The sequence below is a fragment of the Athene cunicularia genome, assembly GCF_003259725.1.
Source record: "Athene cunicularia isolate RWA chromosome 5 unlocalized genomic scaffold, athCun1 chr5_part1, whole genome shotgun sequence".
NCBI classification, from domain to species: domain Eukaryota; kingdom Metazoa; phylum Chordata; class Aves; order Strigiformes; family Strigidae; genus Athene; species Athene cunicularia.
This window is the reverse complement of record NW_020799101.1, coordinates 24,081,270-24,107,348: the sequence shown is the minus strand read 5'-3', so window position 1 is coordinate 24,107,348 and position 26,079 is coordinate 24,081,270. Positions and strand designations below refer to the sequence as shown.

At 45.1% G+C, this 26,079-nt stretch overlaps 1 protein-coding gene across 3 annotated transcripts in view; it reads left to right on the top strand.

Annotated features, from left to right (window-relative positions):
- The window catches only part of ADCK1 (aarF domain containing kinase 1), an 81,456-nt gene that overhangs the window by 18,101 nt on the left and 37,276 nt on the right, over window positions 1-26,079 (top strand). For 2 of the 3 annotated variants that reach the window (XM_026849675.1, XM_026849674.1), the window contains exon 4: window positions 11,803-12,006. The exons of the other annotated variant lie outside the window; for it this stretch is intronic. In XM_026849675.1, coding sequence (XP_026705476.1) covers window positions 11,803-12,006 — 204 coding nt within the window. The remainder of the gene's footprint in view (window positions 1-11,802; window positions 12,007-26,079) is intronic. 3 annotated transcript variants of the gene reach the window in all.

Sequence of the window (26,079 nt, the reverse complement as noted above, 5' to 3'; positions counted from 1 at the left end):
CCACTTTTAAATACTGACTGATCACTTTGTTCCTGGATGGGAGGTAACCTGGAGATGGAGGCTTTCTCCTCCTTTTCTTCTTGGCTGTGTGCCCAGCTCGCCATACACTCATAATGTTTCATGTTGCACCCAATTCCTCATAAATAAAATAATGGCTGACAGTGAGTCTGCAGGTGGAGGGACACTCCATTTTCTTAAAATTAGAACAGCTTTACTGACTATTTTAGTCTAGGTTCTTATAATATGTTTGACATTTACAAATGCAGCATCCCTGCCTTGTGGATGCTCATTCATCTCTTAGATGAGAGGGAAAACTCAGCAACTGGCAATGGAAAGGGCAAAATGTTGAATATGTAATTGTATATAAAGATGATCTCAGTTTTATTCCCTTCACAGCCTTGGTGAGCCACAGCCAAGTGCAGGGGAGACATGTACAATATTGCTCATTGTGATACCAGCTGCAATAAAGGTAATTGCCTCTGATACTGCTAGGGGTAATTCCTTCTGCTTATTGTAGGAGCAAAAGTAATCTACTCTGGGTAATGAATAGCCAACATGCAGCGTCACCTGGGCTCTCCTTTTGTTCATCTCAGTTTGGTATCATGTCAAATATTCATATGTTTTTCTTTATTAAACTGCTATCTTATGCTATTTTAAAGTGGCACTCTTAAAGCCAAGATAGGTTCTCTCTTTTGCTTTTGTTCCTAGTAGCCGTAAGGATTCAGTAGACCAAATGCTACCCTCACTGGAACCCATATAAGCCCATTTTTTCCACATTCTGCTTCCATTGGTACCTGCACAAACCTATTGTTTTCAGTGAGAAAGCACAGGAGTGGCAGAAAGGAAGGATCTGACCTTTTAATTGCAGTTTAACAAGTGTATTGATTGTGTATGAATCAGAAGAGACACCAGCTCAGTCTCCCTTAGTGGTGACATTGCTGGTATGCTAATAGACACCATCTGCCTTTCTTGGTGTGGAGCTGTGTGGTGTTAACTGGATGGAAAAGCTGGAATAATTTATATATATATTTTTTTCACTGAAGTCAGCAACCCTGACTGATACCCAGAAGGGAGCAGAGCTGATGAGTAACAAGGGGACATTTCTTGAGTTTTATTTTGGTTTTTTTTTCAACTTAGTCACTTTTAAAAGTAGAACTGCACTTTACCATTGATGATAACTTACCGGCACCACAGCCACTGTCTATCTGTTGGATGTGGTGCTATGACAGTCACTGCAGTTTTTTTGGAATTGACAGTGTAATCCCATGGTTGTTATCTTCACTGACTTCCTCGTCAATCCAATTTAATCACTTCTAGGTATTTCATGTTTTACTGTCTCTCTCCTCTTCAGGCATACCGCTCCTACGGGAAGAAGTCTGTGCTTTAAAGGTCAGAGCTTCTTAGATTAAAGAAGGGGAATGGAATCTGCCTCTGTCAGTTTGGTAAGGGGTTGTATTGAGATCTTTAGAGAGACTTCAATGGAAATCCTTCTTTCTGGGTTCTGTGACCAAGCTGAATGCTAGTGCCCATCTGTGTGGCTGTAAGAGAGGGAGCCCGCTTGCTCTGCTCCCCTGACCATTGGAGTGACCTCCCAGGAGAGAAGTTGCATATGTACAAGGGGTAGAAGCTGCTGTTGCATGGTTTAATCGCCTGATGTTGACTCAGATAGGTCCTGACTGGAGGTCAGCTGTGACGTGCAGCTGGTAGGGTGAGATTCGACTGTTGGGAAGAGAAATATGTCAGCCCAGATTCTTCAGCGTTGACAAAGTGGATGTGATGATTTCTCCCCTCCAGCTGCAACGGCTGCCTCTGCGTTTCCTTCTTCCCTGCACGCCCACACTAGGAGAGCAGACTGTGTGAAGCTACCTTGTCTTGACCCTCGGCGCTGAACTAGATGAGACTTAGCTGAGCTTTCTCCATCTTTCCTTTGGTGCTTGAGCCATGCATACTGATAAACCTCACCTGTCTGTGTGTCTTTCAGTGTATCTTCTGTCTGTTGGTGCATCCTGTAGAGTCCATGGCTTTTCCAGCTGCATTTTATTGCAGGATTGGGTGTGGGCACTTAAGGGAGGAGGCTGTCAGATGTCCATCCTCATCCTTGCTGCTAGGATCCTTCACTTCACTTTGAAGGCCAGGAATATTCAGCATTAAACAGATTCCCTTGATACTCATTTCATCTCATCTTCCACCTCTTCACTAACCCTAGTAATACCTTGTAAGTTTCCCTTCCCATTTACAGTGTCTGACCTCTTGAGTAATTGGAAAATGTTACCAGGTCAGCCTTCTCTTTTTATTATTGAGGACAAATCATGAAACTTTTTTCTCTTTTTTACTCTACTGGTTCATTGGACTTACAATGGCTCCTGATGTACTCTACCTTGTTTGTTTTGCTCTCTCTATCTGAGATTTCAGATCTTTTTTAAGTGAAGAAACCATGTCTACACACCTCTCCCTGGTAAAACGCCTCCCTCTGCATAGCCATAACTCTATGTGCTTCAGTGACAGCTAATTCCTACTGTGGCTCTTCCCCCATCCTCCCATGGCCCAGGACCACCCTCATGCTACTGCCTTCCCAGGGTTTCTTTACATGGACATAGCTGTCTGGGGAGTGTTTTCTCTTCAGGTAATTTTTGCTGCACAACATCAGCTCTTGCTGTTCACCCAGTAGTCTCTGGTTTCTGTAGGGTGTGTCAGCAGCTCCTGTTTAGGGAACACACGTGAACGTAACACACATCTCGGTTGGTCTTCTTCCTTATAGCAACTGAAAATACATAAAATGGGGCTTAATAGGACTGATGGCTGGAAGCCCTCCACTACAGCTAAACACAAAGCCGTATAAGATGGTGTCTTTACAGCTCTCAGCTTGTTTTCACTGCCATCTCACATGGTCTGATCCAAGCTGAGCTGAATTAATTTTGTTAGCAAGATTTTGAGAGATGCTGCATCAAATTTATTATCATTTCACCTGCCTCTGTAACAGGAGCTGCAGGCACTGTGATCAATGGATCGAGACACGTGCCTAATTTCACTGCAGCCTCTGTAAATGTCTCTCTGCCTTCTGCAGCCATGCTGTTGAATTACTTCCTATCCTCCATGGGTGCTCTGCAACAAAGCACAGGACAGATCTCTTTGTATACCAACCCTATCAAGACAACAAGGCACTGAGGGCACTTTTGGATATGTGCTGACTCTGCAAGTGTTATACATTTGTGTACACATAGGTCTGGTCCTTCCTTCTCATGCAAATCTGATCAGATCTTATCCTTATATGTAAGTACCGTTCACATAAGTGTACATGCCCCAGAAGAGAGCCTGTGTGAAGGACCTGTTGTACAGTTGCAGGGTAAAACAGCTTCAAGAGCAGAACCTGTTCACTGAAGGTGATGTCTGTAGGTGTAAAGGACTTGACTCTCAGATTCCTGTATTCAGCAGTTTGATCTGGAACTGTTAGTGAGGGAGAATAGACAGGTAATGCTATAGCTGTAGAAGTGCTATGTCCTGGTTATTTTAGCATGTTACTTTCCCCTTGTCTCTTACCGTCCCTTCCCTGTGTTTCTTGTTCTCCATGTTCAGGAGACTTAGACAGAATAGTGCATTCTATCACAGAGGTGTCTAAAGGGGAAACAGCTGCTCCCTTCTGATTTTTCTCCTGAACTGCCCCACAGATAACTAATTGCATCTCAGTTGCTTCTATTAGCTATTTACCTAAAATTGAAATGGCTAATGAAAATGTTTCTAATTAATATGAGGCAGATTAAAACTCATTACAGCAAGGTCGTCAGTAATGAGATATAATCAGAGCACAAATGACCAAGCTTGGAGCAAAATGAAGATGGAACATGAGTAAGCAATCAGTGCTGGTTGTGCATGCACCAGCCAGCAAGGGGAGGGTTCAGCAAGGTGACTGCAGATGCTCTGTGCTGTGGTTGAGCAACACTGCTTCCTCCTCTCCAGAGCAGCTTGGGAAGTGACTGGCTGAAGAGATGGACCTTAGCACACTGTAAATGTTTCCTGAATCAGTTAGTATCTCAAACTAAGGGTCTGTTGCTGGGCCATCCCTTAGTCACCTGTACAGATTGTTAGGAACTATGTTGTGAGTCGGGATATTAGAGGGAGGAGTGTGGAAGTATGTGTAGCATAGGTGGGATGTCAATGTTTGTGTGTGCTTGTGTGTGGAAATTCAGAGTCCTGATGGATCAGATGGTGGGAGCTTGCACATCTGTTCAGCATGAAATGGGCTGGCCTAGGTTTGGAAGAGTCGCTTGTGATCTCCAGGGAAATTTTGCACAAATCATGAGATGTGTTTGCTTTAATTTCATCTGTCTTTAGCAGTGGTGATACAAGGCCCCAGCACCAACACCAGATTTCAACTCTCTGATGCGGGCTTACCATGTATATCCTTCCATTTGTACAGAGTTCATTGGCCATCCTGCTAGTTGAGTTACTCCTTGTTCCTGTATTTGTGAAACTGAGAAGCTAAGAAATTGTCTTTTTAGTCTAGGGGATCGTGTCTGTCCTTCATCCTTTGCAAGCTTGCTTTCTTCCTGGTTGTCCAACTGGCAACCAACTGTTGTATCCAAATTTCTGAAGGATCTTGATCTCTGCTAGGAATATTTTGAGCTATGGAAGTCAAAACTGAGAATTAGGGGGATGTCTTTTTAACCAGGGTTTGCACCAAGGGGAACTAACTAAAAAGTATGGGTCTGAAAAGGTAACAGTGTACGTGCCTAAGTAGGAACATACAGAATGCCCTACTCTCATATGGGCAAGCAGAGACCCGTAGGTAAATCTTTAGGACTGATACACATAACTTACTCAAATAATGAATTATTATATAGTGAGGTACATTGCACCAAGAGTTATTCCAGTCCAAAGATGTGGATCTGTCTGTGATCAGCAGTATGATCAGTTAGTATTGGTATAAGGAAGCATTTGAATAGGAAATATCTGGTATGCCTATGAATGAGCTTTTGTAAAAGGTAGGTGGAAAAAATAGTACAAAAAGGAGGCAATAACAATTCCATTTAGAACTGTGTGTCTCCCTGAAGCATCCCTGCTGTCAGTCAGTTTGATTACCAGGCTGATAGTGTCAGTAAAGGCTACTACAGTAGCTTATATTAACTGTATGTTTATTCAGATTTGTTGAAAGAGGAGATAACAGCCCCTTAGACACAACTACACTGTCATTGCAATGGGTTCTATGTTTTCTGTTGCTGCTTTTAAATCACCCAAGTACCTATTCACTTCACCAGTAGCTGTATCCTCCCTAAACATCTTCACAGATCTTTTGGCATGGCACTTGATTTCAGTCTCTCACTGTGTTAAATTGAGGTGGACATCCTTTCATTTTTCTCCAGTTTGTGCTGTCCTGGATCATCGAAAGCTGTTCTGAAGTTTTACCAGCCATGTGCATATGACCCTGTCATTATCAGGGGTGGAAAAGAACTATGACCAGATTCCTTTCCTGTCTTCTCTGACATACTTTTTTCCTTCCCCAATTTAGTGTGTTTTGGGGATACCCAGTACAGAGGTGTAATGCCTCTCTTCCCTCTGTATGGAGTCCAAGGGACAGCCTGGCTCTTCCAGTCCAGTCTCCTGCTCCTGCAGGCATTCCTGGAGGAGCTGTCTCATCCATCATCAATGTCCCAAATCCTTGCAATGGCAGGTAATTTAGTAAGTACAGAAGATCCTTGGTTGAACTCCAGCAGAAGGGGTGACCGATTTAACCTGAATGTGAGAGCTGCATACACCAAATAGGTTCTTTAAAGATTTTAATGTTGCACCCCACTTGCATTCTGTCTCTCACTGTGGCCAGTCCATAGGATAATTTTTGTCTTGATGTCTTGAGCAATAGTGTTGAAAACCCTTTAGACATTTTATTATATGTAATGTTCTTATGAGTCTGTAAAACGAGGGATAGTGATCCTGAGTTTTGTAAAGAGCTTTGTAAAAGCATTCTTAGAGATTAAAAGCTCCATATAAAATCAGGTATGGTTGTTTTATCATAAATATCTAAAGCCTTTCTGAATGCTGTTAAGCTCTTGGCTTCTCTGTCCTCTGACAGTGAGTGCTACTGGTTAATGCTATACTGTGCAAAATGAGATGTAAAAAAAATTTTTAAAAAGTTGTTGCTTTGTGGAATGCCCTATTATTTGCTGTTTCATGAGAGCTGGAAATACAAATGGGAGATTTTATTATTTCTTATAACTCTTCTCTCTTATGCATCAACTCTCTCTAATCTGAACAGTCCCCTAACGTTTCAGATCTTTTTTTTAACGCTCTTTTCAAGTCCATGATCAATTTTTCCCTGTTCTTCTCTGTCCCCTTCTTTTTCTTGTGTACCTCTTTTTGTGATGGGATGTCGAGAATCCAAGGTGAGGTGGTTCTTTCAATTCAGACAATGACATTTTGATATTTTTAATATTTTTCTTTTTTCCTTTTTTAACACAGTAAAACATCTTGTTTGGGTTTTCCTGACCCCCACTGTGCATTGATCAGGTGCCTTCAACTGAACTGTTCACAGCAATATGATGATCCAAGTGTTAGGTGGATATGATCAATTTAGAGCCCATGTGTGTGTGCAGGAAGGATAAACTGCACCTTCCAATGTGTGTAACCTTGCCACCATCAGTGCTGATGGTGATATGCCAGTCTATTGATTGTTCACCTATCTTTGGTAGGGACTTGGTAGGATAATTTCTGTTGCATCTCATGCAGGTTTTGTCACTGCACCGTTCTCTCCTTTGCCAGATTGCTAGCAGGAAAATGAAACCTTTGGGTAAGAATGGGTGTAATGGGACACTCTACTGGGTAATTTTTTTTTGAGAGTAGTGTGGGTCAACCCATTCATAGTAGAGAGCCCCTTCTGCCTTGTGAGCACTACTTGGACCTGTTTGCCTTTTCATCACGTTTCTCAGTGTTTCTAGTGCTGGTTCAGCCTTACTGGAAGTAACAGCATTGCAGGTGCTAATGTAGACAGGGCTTCTGCAGTATCACCTCAAGAGCAGGTTGAAATGAAGCTGTGGGAGAAACATCACTAAATGTTGCAGCCTTGTCTGAACCCACTGCTGCTGGCTTTAGTGTTGGGCTTGGTGTTGCAGAGAGGGAATTCTGGGAATGGGATAAAATGAGCAAGTGATGTTCTTGCATCTTCTCAGGTTTTTTTTCAGTCTTTATGATGAAATCTATTGAAAGTCCCAGTAAATATCTTCCTTTTCTCTTCTATTGAACATTGCATTAACATGCTCAGAGTATTTTAGTGGACTAGTGAAGAATGATTTTTTTCCCTCTCAAAATTCACTGTTGACTTTTTTTCAGTCGTATCACATTTAGCTAGATGATTTTTAGTACTCTCTATAATTATTGTCTCAACTAATTTAGAATAAAAATTTTCAGGACTATAGTTTCCAAGATTATTTGGATTTTTCTTAAAAAGAGGGCAACATTTGTTCCCCTTCAGTCCTCTGGAAGCTAATGGTTTTAATCTGTGATCCCCTTTTTATTATGATTATTGGCATCTCAGCTACTTTTGGAATTAATCCGTAATTTTTATACGGTTGAAGTTTTCAAGGTATTTTCTGGAGTCATCTTTCTTGAAATACTGTCTTGGAGAGTGTATCTCCATTGTAAGCAGCGGTGGGCAGGTTTCTCCTCAGTGTCCTGCCCGGTGCAGGAAGTTGCCTGCAGCAGGAGAAGGCGCCTCCTTTCCCTTGCTCAGGTTGGGAGTAGGTGAGCGGCACCATATGGCATGGAGTTGTTCCTGCTCACCTGTACAAGAGTGCTGTCTGGTATGGAGGGGAGAGGAGGAGCAGCCCTTTTAGCTCTGACCTGTGGGCAAAATCCAGCCTGATGTCCTTTGTGAGATGTCTGCGTTTGTAGTGTTCCTGGAGGCAGCACTAGCAGGATTTTCATAACTTGTTTGTTATGTTTTTGAATAATTGCATTTCAGATTTTCTTTCTGTATTCCTAATCCTCATTTCATGTTTTGCCAGCTATGAGTACGCCCTTCAGGGTTGGAATGACTTTTCTGAAAGACTTTTCCTTTGAGGAGTGGCTTCCACCACTTACTGTCTTTAGTGGCCTTTCTGAGCCCTTTTGTCACCAGGTCTGTTAACAGATGCTCAAGTTTTCACCAGTATATTTTAGCTTTGGTATTTATTTTCTTCTAAATTAATTTATTTATTTTTAAGACCAGTTTAGCATCTGCCAATTTGTGACATTTGCACATCTGATGCTCTGAAGAGCAGTTCTTTGCCAAGGTCTCTGTGAGTAAAGGCTCCTTCAAAAGCATCAAAATGACTTGAGAAGCCAGGTCTGCTTGTACATCAAGGGTAAATTAAAAAATGTCCCTTTGCAGCTCTGCTTGCTGAGTATGTGCTTCATCTCAGAGGTGCCTCCTCTCCATACTTGACAGTTGTTACTTTTGCTTTGGCCCATTTGGAACTATTTCAGTAATCACTGTTAAACTTAATCTACCCAGGGTTTAGGTAAACCACATGAGTCTGACAGCCATGCTGTGGACCAATGGAGAATTTGTCCTGCCGAAATTCAGAAAGGAGGTTTGAGACAGAAAGAGCTGCCCATAGGGACTGAGGAAAGAACCATATACACACTCAGATAGCATTTGTGATCTGAAGTGCTTCCTGAGGGAGGCTTATTCTTGGTAATCCTTGGTATGTGAAATGCTTCCTTTCTCTGCAGAATGCTCCTGGGCCTGTTGCATACAAGGGGTCTGTGTCTGACTAGCTGTTGTTCCCAGATCTTTTCCCTGATAAGAAGAGTCTTCAAGGTATTGCTTGTGCAACAAAGAGCAGTATCCTGTGAGATTTCTCAGAGAAAAGCTCAGCGCTATTCTAGGGGTTTCCATTTACCCTGCAGTTTTTTCAAGCTAGGACAGAAATGTGGGTCAATGGTATCGGACACAGCAGTGGGAATGTGGCGCTCTTACTTTGCCTATGATTAGGAGAAGGTCATCTATCAGAGAAACAAGTGCTGTGTCTGGACTGTGACCTAGCTTGGGGAGATCCAGGCAATTAGTAGATAGTGTTGTGAACTTCTTTCTGCTAAAAAATCTGACCTGGTTGATAAGAAAACAGACCTTGGAAGCTGTGTTCACAGTTCTACTTCATTCTCACTGTACTTCTGCCTCTAATGTGGACTGGAGTTTTATAAAATGTAGGGCTACAGATAGATTTCTTTCTTCTAAGGCAAGTTGCCTGGTCATCTTCTGTCTTTTTAGGAGGGGCAGGAGCTGGCATTCCCTGGTCCAAACAGCCAGCTGGGGCAGCTGTCTCTAAGGAGTTTTAGCCAAGCCAGTTGTGAGAACATGGTGGATGATGCTGTGCATGGGGGGTTTGTTCTGTTTTGTTCCTGGAGCCCTCTGTAAGGATGCTTTTGTCTCTCTTGGCCAGGACTGCTGTGTCCATGAGGCCAACTGGGTTCTCTACAGGGTGGATAAGTTTGGGAGGGCCAAAATTTCCTCTCTCTTTGTGCTAGAGGAGAGAGAGTCTATTTCTGCCTCCTTCTCAGCAGTGATCAACATGAAGATACACCCTGCATCCAAGTGTGTCTACAGCCAATTGCATTTTCAGCTACATGAGTTTTCCATTCTGGTTTTTCCATCTTCCGTGGTGACCCATGTGGGGTGGGTAGGTGCATTGGAGCCAGCACCTGTATCCTGAGCTGGCTGCCTGGCCTCATGCCCAGCACTGTGCTACAGCCCCAGGGTTGCTGTTGCTCTGCCCTGAACCCTGCCGCAGCCTGGAGTCATTAGATGGGTTTCTGGTGTGCCTGTGGGAGATCACAGGGCCTTGTGCTGGCTCGTGCTCAGTGCTGGGGTTTTTGGAGCGCATCTGCAAGGACCCTTGCCACTGTTTCTCGCCAGTGCTTGGGCTGTGGCTGGCTACCAGTCCCTTTCGCTGCTGGCGGGGGGTTTCCTGCATGGCTGGATGCAGTGGACAGAGGATGATTATTGGAGCTGTGTAAAAGCTGTTGCCCTGTAATGGGTTGCACTCTCGGTGCTGTAACAAACTACCCAGCTGGCTCCCTCCATCCCACTGCCTTCCTCTTTCATCCCATTGCTCCCTCCCTGCTTCTCTTGCTCCCTCATCCTCTTTCCCAGCTTCCTTACCTTGTCACCTTATGGTCTGCTTTTGCCCCTGCCACACACAAGAGAGGAGAGCAGGGAAGCAGCCAGGGCAGAGGCTTGCATGTTACAGCAGGAGCTTTAAAGCTGGTGTGTAAAATGCAGCACAGTAATGTGAGAGACTTCAGGCATGCTCATGGATGTTATTTTCTGCCTATGTATTTGCGAGTGCTTTTGAGCAGGCAATATGCTGGGCAAGGCTCATACTCACCTAGCGTGAGTTCTCCTTGCCCCTGCACACTCATCTAGCAAAGTGTGTGTGTGCATGTGTGCATCAAGCTGTCAAGTCTCACACACTGAGTGTGAGACTCACACATTAGGCTTTCTTCTCACAGTCCCTTAGGGCTGTATTTCTTGCACTTGAAGGTCAGCACTCAGTCTGTCCCCTGACGTGTTTCCAAATGCGAGATACTCGCCCAGTCCTGTGATGTGACATGGCACTGCTTTGCACAGAGAGCAAAGTTAGCCACCAAATGTGTGTGTGTGATGTTCATGTATGTTTGTGGTGGTGTTCCTTTCTGACATGTATTTCAAGGCCTTTGTTAGAGTCCCTCACCACAGGATCTTGGGCAGATGAAGTCTACAGACACAGGATTTTTGACCTTTAATGTCTTCTGACACAGAAGCCAGAGGAATTAGGAGCCTTCATACAGATAGGTGCCAGACATTAACAGGAGATGGTGCAGAGTTATTTTTTGTCATTGATTTGTTTAGATTTTATTAATGTATCAGGGTAAATTTATCTGAAGTTTATTAAAGATATTGAATATAGCTGTGTCCTTGGCAGGAGGCTTTTCTAGTGAGAGTAATAAAGGTAGAATAAATCATTGTCACTGACTGGTCTGTTCTTGAGAGGCAGAATGAACTTCAGGAGCTGAAATCCAGATGAGGCAAGGGGTTGGTGATTGGTTTTGTCATTTGATGGCTGCATTTTGGCCAATATAAGCAAAGCTCTCAAGCCTTCTAATTCTTAGTTTATAAAACCACTGTCACTGCAGACTTTGTTGGCAATGTAAGCAGTAAGACCAAGACCTGGCTGGACTGGAGGGATACTGTTTCTCCTTGTGGTGTGTCAGAGCAAGCTGAGGAGGATGAAGGACTGCCCAGATATTGTCCTCCTCACTGCAAGATAGACATCTGTAGTTTTGATTTTTAACAGAATCTTCTTCCAAATTCCTGGAAGTTTCTGGGATCATATCTGTCATTTTCTTCTCACTTTAATTCATCACACTCACAGTAAGAATCTAACATAGATGTTTGTGATCCTGACTTGTCTTTTGACAGGGGGTTCCCAAACTGTGTGTTGTAGGGGTGGATCACATTGACAAACCAATGCTGCCCTATAGCTAGACATCTTACTCTCTGCAAGGATGTAGCCCTGGACAGAGCCAAAAACTAATGTGCTGCCACTGATCATGGTGCCTATGCAAACAAATGTCAAAGCCCCTTATACTCTTGGAGAATCTTGCCCTGGTCTGGTTCAGCCCCTCTAAATCAGGTGAGAGTCCTGATACTTAGCTGACACATTAGATGATGATGCACAAATTCAAGAAAGGAAGTCCCTGGTCTGTTTAAGTACTGGACAAATAAAAGGTGCATATGTGGGCACGTGCATGTAATAGCAAAAGGGCTTGGCTGATGTCTGGTCTGTCCCACAGGTGCACCTGCGCTCTGCTGAGCGCCTCCGAGAGCTGTGCTGCGCCAACCGAGGCACCTTCATCAAGGTGGGTCAGCACCTGGGAGCACTTGACTACCTGCTGCCTGAGGAGTACACCCGCACCCTCAAAGTGCTGCACAGCCAGGCCCCGCAGAGCACCAGGCAGGAGATTGAGCAAGTTATCCGTGAAGATCTGGGCAAAGAGGTAGGGGGCAGCCATAGCCTGTGTTGGCTTCTTGGGCCTCAGCAAGACATGGGCATCTAGAGGAAGGAAAACAGGAACAAGATGGTCCCTGGTGATTCTCAGTTGCAAGAGATACCAAGGGAAGATATCTCCTCCTTGTCCCAGGGAGAATGCCATGTGAATTTTCCCTGTCTATTGATGGGCATTATTGGCAAGCTTAGGAAAGGAGAAGATAACAGAGGATTAAGAGTGTGAAAGCTGCCAGGTGGAAATGGCAGGACTTCACAGAGCAGCGTACCCCAAAGGTTATGCCAAGACTAACAGGGTTGCTGGAATTCAGGATGGAGGGCTGTCTGCCACACAGAGGTGTGTGAGCTGGAGGTATTGATGTTCAGGACAAAGATATATTAGCAGAGCTCTATGAGAGACGACTGCTCTCCCCTGGCTGCACTAGACCAATTCCAGCTAGCACTGACAGCCCTTTACTTTCTTGAGCCCCTAATTAACCCCCAAAGAAAATAATACCATAAATCAGTTTTGGTGTTTGCAGTCAGGTAACGCAGTAGCCCAGGAGGCTGTGTCATCATTAACCCTCAGCAGCCCACAGCACTGAGATCAGAGGTAGGTGCCTGTGTTCATCAGATGTAAGGGAAGTAACTGCAGTATTTAGAGAGGGTGTTCTGCTACTCTGCATCTTGCCCCTTACAAGAAGATGTCTCCTTACACTCCAGCCCAGGTTGAGGAGAGACATTTCAAGGATCACAACTGACATGGTGAGAGGGAGGCAGGAGGCAACAGTGTGCAAAGGCAGTGGTAGAGAGGGTGCATGTGATGGGGAGGAAGACATGAGGTTGAAGAAGGGAAGAAGTGTGGATATCTGCTGTTGCTCTTATATAGAGGTTTGTGGAGCTGTTCTGGGCTGTCTGGCTGTGTGGTAAGGAGGTATGGCAGGGAACATGAGGGGGTAAGTGAAGTATTTGTACCTAGTGGGTATATTATGGGCAGATTTGGATGGGGTGGGTCTGCCTGTGTATGGTTTAAGGGTCTAGGTATTGTCTAGTCAGGAATGACAATTACTGTTTCCCTGCAGTTTAATGGCACCGCACCCTTGTAGCATGGCTGGTACCAGCTGTGTTTCATAGCTCAGTGGATAGACGGAGAAGGGCAGGCTGTCTGCTCCCTGCAGACCCCTGCTGCTCCGTGGGCCTCCATCTGGCAGTCTCCCTTCCCCAGGAGCTGCAGAAAGCCACCCCAAGGTTAGCCCCCATTAAATTACCACAGCAGCCACCTCTGGCTCAGTTTGTGTGGCATCTCTCAGAGGATGAGGCAGGTGCTTGGAGGTGGGCAGTTTTCTTTTGTCTCAAGGGTGTGTTCAGCTGCCACTGATACGCCTTGGTTTCTTTCAGCTTTTTGGGAGCTAGATGAACCCTCCATGCATCATTGATTCCCAGTGAGGCAGCTCGAATCCAGTCTCCGCAGCAGCCTTCCCTCTTAGTATTCACTTCACCCACATGGGCAGTTCTGGGCAGTATTTAATTTTGAAGAGACAGAGGGAGGGAGGAAAAAAAGATAGAAATGACAAGAAATAGACAGAAAGGAAACGCTATGAAAGAGAGAAATAAAGAGAATGACATATAAAAATAAAGGAGCTGGTAAAACTGGGAAGTATTAAAAGCCGAGGTAAATGCCTGTGTCCATTAGTTACAAGGTACCAAATCAAGGTATTTAAAAAAAGGATTTGGGGAACCTAATGCACCAAAGTGTTCTTTGCTGGATCCCAGAGGATTTAATAGGGTTACTTCAAGAACAAATTTAATTCCAGCGTAGCTACATCGTCAGTACATTTTAGATAATGATATACTTAGCTGAAATATAGATGGCAGAAGGGCAAGGTGAAAAGTCAAGGCAAAGGAGAGTGCAAAGAGGGGTCCTGAAACCTTCCCCCTTGGGGACAGCATCACACCTGGGAACTTGCAGATGAATTGAAATAGAAGAGAAAATGACAGTGAGGGAACCTTCCCAGGACACATAGGCCTAACTCTGCTGCTCTCGAATTCAGTGGTAAGGCTTCCAGTTCCCCCATCAGGCACAAGAGCAGGCTCAGATGAATCTCAAGTGCAGGCAAGAAGTAATTACATACAGTTTGGATCAGTGCAGAACAAATGGGAGAAATTCAGAACTGGAAATACAGAGATACTTGGGGAGGAATGTGACAAGATGACAGATTAGGCAAGAGATTGCAAAAGGTCATGAAGATCAAAAAAAGCTCATTTTGTGTATAGAAGCATTGTATCTTCAGACAATTAGAAATAGTCTGTTTTCTGATGTGACCTAAGAGTCTCACCAGAGGCGTGGCTGTTTGACAAATGGAGTGGTTTTGTGGGAAAGCTGCCATAAATGGAGACCATGCCAATGGGACTGATCTTTGAGCAAAGTCAGAGGGCTTGTGAGGTAGGTTTACAGTAGTTCAACATGGCTCTGTTGTCACTATACAGACTTGTGTGACACTGCTGATGGGGGGTCTTCCATTCCAGTATGGCATCATGGCTGGAGACTGGGAGCTGGAGCATGTAGCTCTGCTGCATGAGCTAATGGACTGATTTGAAGGCAAATGGCATATGTGCTGATCAGACGTAGAAGGAGAAGCATCATATGTGCTTACTAGTGGGTTGCCCTGTCAAACCCTGTTTTAAGTCTAGGGGGAATCTGTGTACCTATCAGGGATCATTGGGATAAAAATAATCAGTAGTGAGCAGATGCTGCCTTTCTACACAGTGGTTTGGCTAAGTGATCACAGAATCACAGAATTATTCAGGTTGGAAAAGACCCTTGGGATCATTGAGTCCAACCATCAGCCCTACTCTACAAAGTTCTCCCTTACACCATATCCCCCAATATCACATCCAAAAGACCCTTAAACACCTCCAGGGATGGTAACTCCACCACCTCCCTGGGCAGCCTATTCCACTGTCTGACCACTCTTTCTGTGAAAAATTTTTTCCTAATGTCCAGTCTGAACCTCCCCTGTTGCAAGTTTAAAGCTGTTCCCTCTTGTTTTATCGCTAATTGTGAGAAGAGACCAGCACCAATCTCTCTACAATGTCCTTTCAGGTAGTTGTAGAGAGTGATGAGATCTCCCCTTAGCCTTCTCCTCCTCAAACTAAACAGCTCCTTCAATCTCTCCTCACAGGATCTGTTCTCCAGGCCCTTCACCAACTTCATTGCCCTCCTCTGCACTCGCTCCAGCACCTCGATATCTCTCTCGTATTGAGGTGCCCAAAACGGGGCACAATACTCCAGGTGTGGCCTCACGAGTGCAGAGCACAGGGGGACTATCACCTCCCTACTCCTGCTGGTCACACTATTTCTAACACAAGCCAGGATGCCGTTGGCTTTCTTGATCACCTGGGCACACTGCTGGTTCATGTTCAGCTGCTTGTCAGTTAGAGCCCCCAGATCCTTCTCTTCCAGGCAGCTCTCCCACCACACCTCCCCAAGCCTGTAGCGATGCATGGGAGGTGATCATTCTCTTAAGTGTTGTATGCAAGAAGTTGAGGTGAGGTTTGGGATTCTCAGGGGTAGCAGTGGGAGAGGCTTCACAAAGAAATCTTTAAAATTACTCCTGGAAACAATCTCCAGCAAGACCATAAAGTAAGAGTCTTAAGGGGAGACAGTGGAGATGCCACAGGCTGGGTTTGTTCTGAATGTATTCCTTGGAGCAGTTGGAAGAAGCTGTGTGCATAAGAATGGGTGATGAGATATGATTGAAAGAGTCTCTCCTGCCTCTATTTTCATCTTCCTTGCTTGAACAAGGTTCTGAAAGTGAAAAGGTGTCAAGCGTGGAAAATTAAAGTGGAACGAGTATGTTCCCTAGCCCACAATTGTAATTTTCTCTGCAGAGCTATTAATGACACAGGGAAAGATAGCTGGTTCAGTTAAGCTCTCTTACTCAACAAAGTGCATGCAGAGCAGAGCCAGGCAACTTCTGTTGAAGTGTGGACACCAGACATTTAGGGAGAAAGACTGTTGAGGGGCTCTGGAAGATAAATCTTTCAGAGTGGCTGCACCTTAAAAACACAAAATTGTTGTGCTTAGAAACTAGAAATGATGGAAGAAATGTTTTGCCAGCACTGGGATTAGGAACATTTCCTCCCTCTGGCAGGTCTGTTGGAAGGGACTTGGCTTGTGGCTGTGGGATACAGGGATATTGGGGAGGTGATGTCAGTTTGGTCCCAGAGCCAAGATGCAGAACCCAGGGCACCTCTGAGTTTGGCCAAGCCAGTTCCGCCAGACAGCCCTTCAGTATCTGTCGGGAAGGTTTCCTCTAGGTCTTTCTGTATGTGATTTCCATGGACAAGGTGCTTGGAGGAGCTAATCACTCATTGCTAAGACTGACCAGACAATTGTGAAACTCTCCCGTTTCAAAAGTACATCTGCTTCTCTCTGCTCTGATGAAGGCTGTTCCAGAGCATCCCTCCTCATAGGACTGAGTGGCTGCAGAATGACTTGGCAGCTTTTACAACCCTGCTCTTCCAAATATCCTTGGTGCCTTTTTGTTGTGGCTCCAGTGCAGTCCCTAATATGGCTCTGTGGGTCTCACTTTTCTGCCACTATGCAGTGATAATGAGTTTAGATACTGTGACATCTCCTCCCTTTGCTATGTACTCCTGTCTACACCAACACACTTTTACCTCTTTCTAGTCCTAAAATACCTCCTGTTTTGCAGTCATATTACACATCCCAGTAAGCCACAGCATAGCTCTACCTGTTCAGCACCACCATCATTCCTTTCCTGTGTACAGCAAGACATCACTTCCCAGAGCCCATTGCTCATCAGCTTCCAGCCCATCCTCACACACTGGCATTTTGTAATCAACTTTCTGAACTTTTCCCCAAGACTTATTTTCCCTCTCAGTGTGTTTGTGTACTCCATATGCTATCCAGGCTTTAACTCATGTTGGAGGTAATTTTTCTTGGTGAGAGATACTCCTTCCCTCCCTATCTCTCACCACTGTCCTTTCAGAAATATCCCAGTTCCTCCACCTGTGTTCCTTTCTGGCAGGTTGCCATCAGGCTAGTTCTCTGGTTCCAGCTCCTCTGTTTGATCTAAAGTTGTACGATTGGTGATTAGGGTGAGGATAAAGTTAGCACCCCCATGAGGCCAGTGTGGTCCCAGGTAGGGTCTTTCCCGTGCTGGTGGGGTGCCTTTGTGGTGTGGCTGCCCAGGTGCTCTGTGTCCAGGCTTCAACTTTGTCTGGGGGTTGAGGGACTGGTGTAGGGCCCAGGGCAGGCCTCACCTGCCATGGCACTGAGGGTATCTCCATCCTCCTTGCCCCTTGAATTATCCTCACATCTCTGTTGCTAAGAGTTGCTGAAGCTGTTTCAGAGATGAGTGGAAATTGCTGAAGCTGGGTGGTCTCAGATGCTACTAAGTGAGGGATCCCAAGAAATCCTGACTCCATGTATCCGCATCTACAGACATTGCTGGTGAGTTCACTGTGCTCCAGGAAGGCTGAGAGGCAAAACAGGCTCCACAGGGAGAACAGTGATTGAATGTGTTGGTTTCAGTGATTGAATGTGTTGGTTTCAGAGCTTGCTTTGTTCAAATCTGGGAGAAAGGGCTGGGGAGAGCCCAGAGGTCAAGGCTTGTCTCTGCTGAAGCCAAATCATCTAAAGGGCTTAAGTAAATGGAAAGACAATCATCTGGAAGGATGTCAGTCTAGATCTGCTTTGTGGGGAGTGCAGGTAATGGGAAGTAGTTTCTAATTGCTTGATAAGCCAGCACCTTCAAGGAGACCATCCTTTTCATCCACAGTTAATTGCGGCTTTTACCTGTTTTTCAAGGACTATTTTGCCATTTGTAAGAAGCCTCCTGCAGCCATGCAGTAATGGAGCTCACTGATTGAGCAGGGCAGGATAAGTCAATGGTTTGACTGTGATTTGTAAGCAAAGCATGTGTGGTAGATCCTGTGCTGTGGTTCGTGAAGCAGGATGCATTTTCACAGTGCTGTTTGGAGGGACCCAGCCTTAGGTTAAAGGGCTTTGCTGTCCTTGGATTCTCTCTGTTGTACCTGGCATGGCACCAGTGTTGTGCGGTAAGAAACAGATACCCCTTGTCTGAGAAGTCATTGTCCCTGCAGAAAAACCGTGGCTAAGAAGGATCCTCCCCTTGGTTCCTCTACTTTAAATTGCTTCCAAGGTTCCCACAGTGTTTTCTAGGTTGGGTGCATGAGCGTTATTCATTCACTGTTGAAGTGTACCTATATACACCTGGGAGCATGGTCACTACAATGATGTGCAGCAATGCCGTGTGGCCATTTGACAGGTTGAGACAAAAATTGTATGCCCGTCTGAACCTGCGATGGGAAAGATTTAGAATGAGACCACAGCTAATCCCCACAGCAAGAGACTTCTTTGCCCTTGAACTGTTGGGAGTAGAAGAAAAGACAGAGGGAATAGAAGAGACTTCTTTTTTTAATCCTATTTCTATACACATTCCTGGTATAGCATTGGCAGCCTTTGCTGTGCCAGTGACAGGGACGACGCACTGAGTCCCTTCCTTCTTGAACGGTTAGCATTTTAAGCTCTGGCAAGACATATGCTTACTTCTGATTTGCAGAACTATTGAAGCAGTGTTCAGCCCTTTGGGAGAGAGCAGCTAGGCCTTCAATAGACTGTTGACTATTACACTGCATGTCCTTACAGCATCCAAGTTGCTCATGAGGGAATATGAGCCACTTTCTGTAGCTGGCTCCATATGTTACACTAGAGAAGATTCATTTACCCTGCTAGATCACAAGATCTTCAGGTCATGATTCTGCAGATCCTGTTATGGCCCTAGGAAGCATCTTCCTAGACTGGCAGTGTTATCTAACCCATCCAAGGTGCCAGGACACGTGTTTGCTTCCTCTGGTGTTGCACAGCCTTGTGGTTGAGTGTTCTGCCCAAAACCACTGACGTATGGCACAGTCAGCACATGGGTGTTTTCATTGTTGATTGGGACTGATGCTGAATAACTCTGCTGAACACCCAGGTTGTCTGTAGCTTGTGGCTTTGGTTATGTCCTTAAGTAGCCCGCTCCAGCAACACTGTGCCAGGGTGCTCTGTGAAGTTGGTCTTCATGTACATCGCTAACAGACACAGGGAAACTAGGTTTAGGTCAGCAGGAGCCTCTTATGCCTGCTATGGGTGTTACATCCATTGCAGGAAATCTCCTCTTCCTGCATGACATTACTCACCAGAGTGGAGGCTGGGCTGTGGTGGCCATTGATCTGACAGTGTGAGGGGCTGAGAAGTGGGATGGGAAGATTTGGCCTTTCTCCCACCCCTCTGAGCCTCTCAGTAGGCCTGTCAGGGTTTCCAAGCAGCCGTCAATAAAAAACACATTTGTATTAAAACTATAATGAGGAATAAAAAAACTTTGCATTTTTTTCAATAACTTGGGATATCAAAAAGAGATTTTTATCAATTATGAAAAGGATTTTGGCCATAAAAAGGTAATTTAAAGAGTCTGAGATGGATGGTGAATAGCATTAATGTCACCCAGAACAAATGGGCCTGCATTACTCAACTGAAAAGCAGGAGTGGCTGCCTGTGCAGGTCCCGCTGCTGCTGCAGCCTCTGCCATGCTCTCCCTGCCTTTGCCTCTGGTAAGAGGCCCCAGTCACTGGCAGATCTCAGTGTGGCTGCCTCTACACCAAGCCTTGTGCAGGCAGTAGCTGCTCAGAACTGCTGCCCCACTGCCAAAGGCAGACGGGGAAAGCAAACAGGGAGCTTTGTGTGGTAAGGTGGTCCATGTTGCTTTGTTCTTTGTGCCCTTGCTCACTGTTCACAAGCTCCGGTGTTACTGATCCTTAGTGTCACACCAAGGACAACCTGGCGTTCTTACTGCCAGGGAAGCTTTGGGACAGGGTGCTCCCACATTCCATGGGTTTTCTTTCTTCTCACAGCTCCTGGGAGACTCTGTCTGATTCCTGCTCATGGCAGCCTCTTCCTGGGTGCTCAGAGCCTGATTGCCTAAGAGAGGGGAGGTTTTGTGAATAGATTGGAGGATAATCTCCTTTGGCTTCCTTCAAGTTAATAAGATTTACAATACAGGAGGTTAGACAGTGGATTTTCTGAAGGATTTTTTTGGAGGGTCTTCTGCAAGGAAGTGAAGGATTTAAGATCAGAAATTGCAATAGGGAATGGCCTGTTAAGGCATGTTCTGATCTGCATGCTTAGTGACATTTTTTTCTTTATTTTACAAATTCTTTAGGTGCCTGGGGGTTAGTGTATGACATAGCTGCATGGATTTTGTTGGCTCACAGTGTCTTGTGTGCAGATGGTAAGCTCTGTTCAGTACGGTTTTCTCAGAGATTTGATGACACCTGAAGTGCTGCTCTGATGCAAATAAATTTTGGCTGGCAGTGCACCCACAGCTGTGTCAGGCTGTGCTCAGTGTCCACATCCTGCGGAGGTGGATGTGCTGCATAGCAGTGCTCTGGCCATTGGCAGAAACCACCTCTCAGCACATGGGTAGCCCTTCCAGTTCCAAACAATCACTGGAAATTACTATCTGTAACTAGGATTAATAGTCCTTTTGTGGCCTTCTTGCATATGGAGACTTTCTTTTTTCAAATCATGACGTGTCTCATTTACTCAGCAATCTCTATGCATTTATGACACAGCAGGATCTGGGCAGGGGCAGAAACACTGAGCTGCCATGTGGAGGAACTGGCTTCCATTTCATAGCCTGCTGCTGATACACTCAGAAATATTCTTACTTGATGCTCAGATCTAGATACAGGCTGGGTTTATTATGCTTGATTTTTCTCTGAGGGAGCAGGGAATCCTGTCATCAGCCTGCCCAGTGATCTTTTAGTATCCTACATTATTTTGTCTGGTTAGCATCTTCTGTTTTCTTTCTGAATTTTATATCTGCCCAGTTACTTGGCTTTTGACCCATTGGGAACCTGAAAACATGATGCAGTGAGTCTCTGATTTTTGGCAATAGGTTATTTGTAGATGAAACAAATGACATAAGATGAAGTATGGAGTGACAGGAGCCAACCAACCTTGGCATATCTGCATTTTCCTAATGCACAGAATAAACACATAGCATTTTTGTGGTTTTTTTTAAATGTACAGTGATCTAATACGATCTGTTTTATGGCACTTCTGGGATCTGTCTGAGAGACAGCTTCTGATTCTATGGAAGGATGCTGAACTACAGAAAGCACTTCAACCTTGCCTGCAGGTTTTCTTCCCTGTGAAAAAGCTGCTATGGGTGAGAACGTTGGAAATTCTCCTCATGGGAAGCCTCACATTCAACAATCTCTTGTGTTTTGAGAATTGAAGCAAAAATTGGGATCTAAGTGGTCTCAAAGGTCTTTCCACCATTAGTGAGCAAAGTGTGTTAGTCCCTAGTAGGCAGGCCAGCCTGAAAGAGAGGAAGTTTTCTCATGTTCCCTTTGGAAATCAAGTTATGTTTGCAAACATTAAGCGCATTTTGCACTTACTTTCTGTAAGCTTTGCAGTGCTTTGGTTTTACTGGATGCATGGTTCAGAGCCAAACCTGTGAAGCTGTCTGTGACAACTGAAGCAATAAACTCACATGACCTATTGCTTTTGCCAGGACAGTTCAGCTGAAGCAAGCCCACGAGTTTCTCTCTTACAAAGTTCACATAACCACTTGAAATGCTGGGGTTTCAACCTCAAGCCCCAAATTAAGGTTGACATATGGGTGATTCCCACAGCCCTTCACAAAGGGGTGGTGAGTTTACCTTTAGGCTTCCCTCCAGGGTGGGTCCAGCCTGGCAGGGAGACCCATTGGGTAAAACAGCCCCAGGTGTCCCACATTGAGTAAACAAGGGTCAGGTGTCCCACTTGGGGATAAAAGCTGGGACCCCTTGCAGGTAGGGGCAGTGTCTGTCTGTGAGGTGGATGTCCTGTGCAGAGTTCTATGTTGGGGAAGGACCTCCTGCCTCCCTGGGACTGGGCTCCAGTCAGGTCTGGCTTTTGTAAACTTGGGCTGTGTAGAGATTCAGTGTGTGGCTTCCTTGGTCTTATGTATTTGGCTTGTTGTCTCCTGTCCCTTCCATAGGAGACTGCATTTCACCATTTGTTGGTTGTGTGGTGGTGTTGTTGGGGTCAGTGGGGTTGATGTTGATTATGTGTAATCTGACTGCCTTGTTTGTATCCCCAGCACTCACCCATGTACTGACCCTTTTGTATCGAATACAATTTGGTTATTGGTTCATCTTTATGTTGGCTGTGTCCTTTATGCTAGGCCTAATAATTGGTAAACACCACTCCATCTCAGATTGGCGAGTTCTTGGAAGATGTTGTTCAGCACCCAAATTTCAAATGATTAGTAGAAAATATACACTAGTTGGCTCATTTCAGGTAATGAGTGAAACTGGGATTGTATCGGTCGTGAGTGAAGAGCAAAGCTAATTTTGCCAAACACCTTATTGGATGTAACTGTTTGGTTCAGGTCTATTAACTGTTATTCCCATTTATCAAGAAAGTCTAGAAGGAGGATAGAGCAATTAAAATTACCAGGGCTTGTTAAGAGGGATTATACTAAATAAGCTTTTCCATGTAACTTTTGCTGCCTTGTCCTTTGTGAACTGCTAGTGCCTTTTCCCTGGCTGCCAAGAAAGCCTCTAATCCCAAGCCTCCTGTCCTAGGCTGTCTTTTGGCCTGTAACCTAACTTTTTACTTCTCCTTTATTTTTTTTTTTTTTGAAAGACCTGTGAGGCTGGTTCTTAATGGGATATCCTGTCCAAGGCCTTTGCCAATCCTTTGCAATTATCAGCACCACCTGAGAGAATACAAGTTGGCTGCTCCAATCTAAACATTTGAGACACTGAGTGGCTCTTGGTGAGTGAGCAGGGAGGAAGGGATGGGTATGACTGTACTGGTTCTGTGGGTCTTCTATCTCCTTTGAGTGCACACCGTAGCACACAGTGTGTTGAGTTGAGCATCTCCAGTGACTGAGTGTCTTGTACTCAATGGAAGAGGACATGTAGCCTGACAAGTAGCAGGTTTTGGGCTACTTTCCCCTGGATTTGCTCTCCACGGGGCATGTCTGGAGTGGATCTTAATCCTTGGCTCTTCTTTGGTGAGGTAGCTCCCTGGGTTATGATGAGGTGTTTTCTGAGATAAGTACCCCTGTTTACATTAGGTAGAATCCACCAAGCTGCTTTAGCTCATCCACAGGAGCCCAATGATTTTGAGCTGTAGGAACCGGAGCTAGATACTAGTCAGTGTTTAGAGGCTCCCTGTCCTGTTCCTATTCCACAGGCTGACTCTGTTGTTTCATCTGTTTTTGAGCTGTGTGGGCCCTAGGGAAGGAACTAGGGGGATTGCGTTCTGGTTCTAGATAGTGGGTTGCTGGATTGCTCAGAAATGCATATGAATTAATCAAATTAACCCCCTACCTTTGTTTCCTTAGCCCACTTTTCTCCTTGTAACAACCTCGAGCAGTACACCCTGGGGGTGCCAGAGAAGAACTTACATTCAAGGTGGAAGACAAATGAGCTGTTTCCCACTGCACTCTGGACTGGCAGCCATTCGCTATGCAATGGTTGTCACCCTGCAGTGGCAGCAGCAATACTAGGCCTGTAAGTGTAGTTGATTTATGTTAACTGTTGAAATGATAATGTTTAATCTGTAAAGTGCTAATCTATTTTTTATGTTGATTATGAATAGGCCAGCTGTGCCTACTTTCTTATTCATAGAGTTTAGTGAACAAGCCCATTTCACAGGCTGGCATTGGAGGGTGATTTACATGAGAGCAGACACTGCTTTAAGGAGAGTAAATCAGCTGAGTTACACCACCAAACCAGGGATCTGGCAGCCCAACAATAAGATCTGGGGGCAAGTTAAAAAACAAGGGAGAAAGAAGAGGAAGAGGCAGATAATAAATAAACTGTAGAAGGAGCAGATGGATCAGAACAGAGATGTGAAAAGTGGGGGAAATATGGGCTGGAGAAGAAATGAAAGGTTGATATTCAGAGGAGAGATTGACAAGAAGGAAGCAGGAACCGATGTGGCTGGCTTAGCACAGGATTTTCCTCTCTGGATGAGTGCAGAGAGCTCTGGGCTCCAGGGTTTATATGACTGGTCATTAGGGGATGCATGGAACCCCTTCCCCAGCATGGTGCCAGTGATGCTGTTGGCAGTCAGTTGTGGATTTAATTTGCCATGCAGTTGTCTCTCTTGAATGACTCTTCTGGATCTCTACATTTTTTTCTGAGTGGACTGCAAAGGATAAAAACTGCAGGGTCTCATCCAGATCTCTTTGTAAGTTATTCTACCTCGACTTCAGTCCCTGCGCCTTGTTCTCTGTGATGCGGACCACTGCTTTGGCTGGCCTGTCAGTGTCTCATCAATGCACAGTCAGCACCAGTAACTGGTTTATAAGCTTTACATCTTAAGGCTTTACTACTTTTTTAGCATCTTTTCTTCTAAAATAGTGACCTCATTATAACCCTTCCTTGATAGAATTTCAATTCAAGCAGAGCTGCCCACATCTGCCAGGCTATATGTACTTCCATGTCCACCTCAGATCCTCACTCCTCCTTCCCTGTCCTATTACTATGGGGCAATGCTGTGTTTCAGTAAAACTTCATCATGCTTGCATCGATGTAATTATGACCACAGATTGAGGAAGGAACGTAGCTGGGCAGAATCTGGCTGGAACTGTACTTTCCCCTCAGTGGAGTTTCATTGTACTGTGCCTCTGTCCACCCTGGTGACAGGCTGCTGGATTGTGCAATAATGCTTCTGTAATTCCTGCTCTCTGTCGCTGGCCTAGAAACACTTCCCCCTCATCCCTTTCAGAGCAGACACATAAAAGCATTCCACGTAGTACTCACAGGAGTATGCCTCTCTCTCTCTCTGTTGTGGGAGCTGGAGTAGAAGTGTCTGTCAGTGTAGCCTATACTCACATATATGCAGTGCTGTCCTGCTAGATACATACACTGCAACGTAGCCCTCCTCTCCCCCTGCACACCCTGCCTCTGAACACACACGAACACCTGTCCTAACCCTGTTGTTCTCTTGCATCTCTGTGGATGGAGCATTTTGCCTACCATTCCCCACACAAACTGTGCACACAAATGCACTGCCCCATGCCTTCTCCTTAATTCTCTGCACAAGCCCTGGCACAGCTTTGCTTGCTGATCAGATGCTTGTAGCCCACCTCTTCCAAACATACGCCCAGACATCCCCTGACCACTCTGTATAGTCACATAAATCATCCCATAAACTTTTGTCCCTGACCACTCCTTCTCTCATAGTCTTCTTAAAACCCCTAGGCTTTCAGAGATGATTCAGAGGCATTTGAGATGAGGCCCAGGTGATGTGTGCTCCTGTAGGTTCCTATATATCCTTAGGCTCTGGCAGCTGGTTATTTCTCACAGGACTGTTGCTGTTGTGCAGGCTTACTGCTGACAGGGCCCTTGGGGCTTCTCACAGAGCCTCCTTCTGCCTGGCTGTAACTGAGTGGAGACTGTTTGTTGTGGGTCTGTTGACCCTTTCCTACTCAGGTTTCAGCTTGTGCATGGCAGGGATGTGTTTTTGCCTGGAGTCAAAATGGTCTTGGAAATTCATTTGCTTCTGGGTACTTAAATCTTACCTCCTTGCTTAATGTGCCAAGTGGCCTTGCCTCTGTGGCATTTCTTCTCTGGTGTTTTGAGAGAGGTTTCATCTTGATATAAGAAAGACATTTTTTACATTGAGAACTACCAGTCACAGGAACAACCTCCCTAGGGATGTGGTAGAGTCCCCACTACTGGAGGTTTTTAAGATGTGATAATCTCATCTAGGCTTCCTTTTTGGACCAGATCTTTTGAGGTCCCTTCCAACCTGGGCTGTTCTATGATTTGATGATCCTTTCCAAATGCACTGTCTTTGCAACAGGCTGCTGGCATCTGTAGGGGTGATATGTCATTTGGGAATATGTCTGTGGGAATTCAATCAGGGGGTTCTGAGTATATTGAACACCCCCATGTATCTTGTGTGTATGGCTCAAGAGAAATGGAAACTGTGGAGGGGGCAGGGGGAGAACAGTTGTACTGTTGTCACCTGTCCTTCGTGAGCATT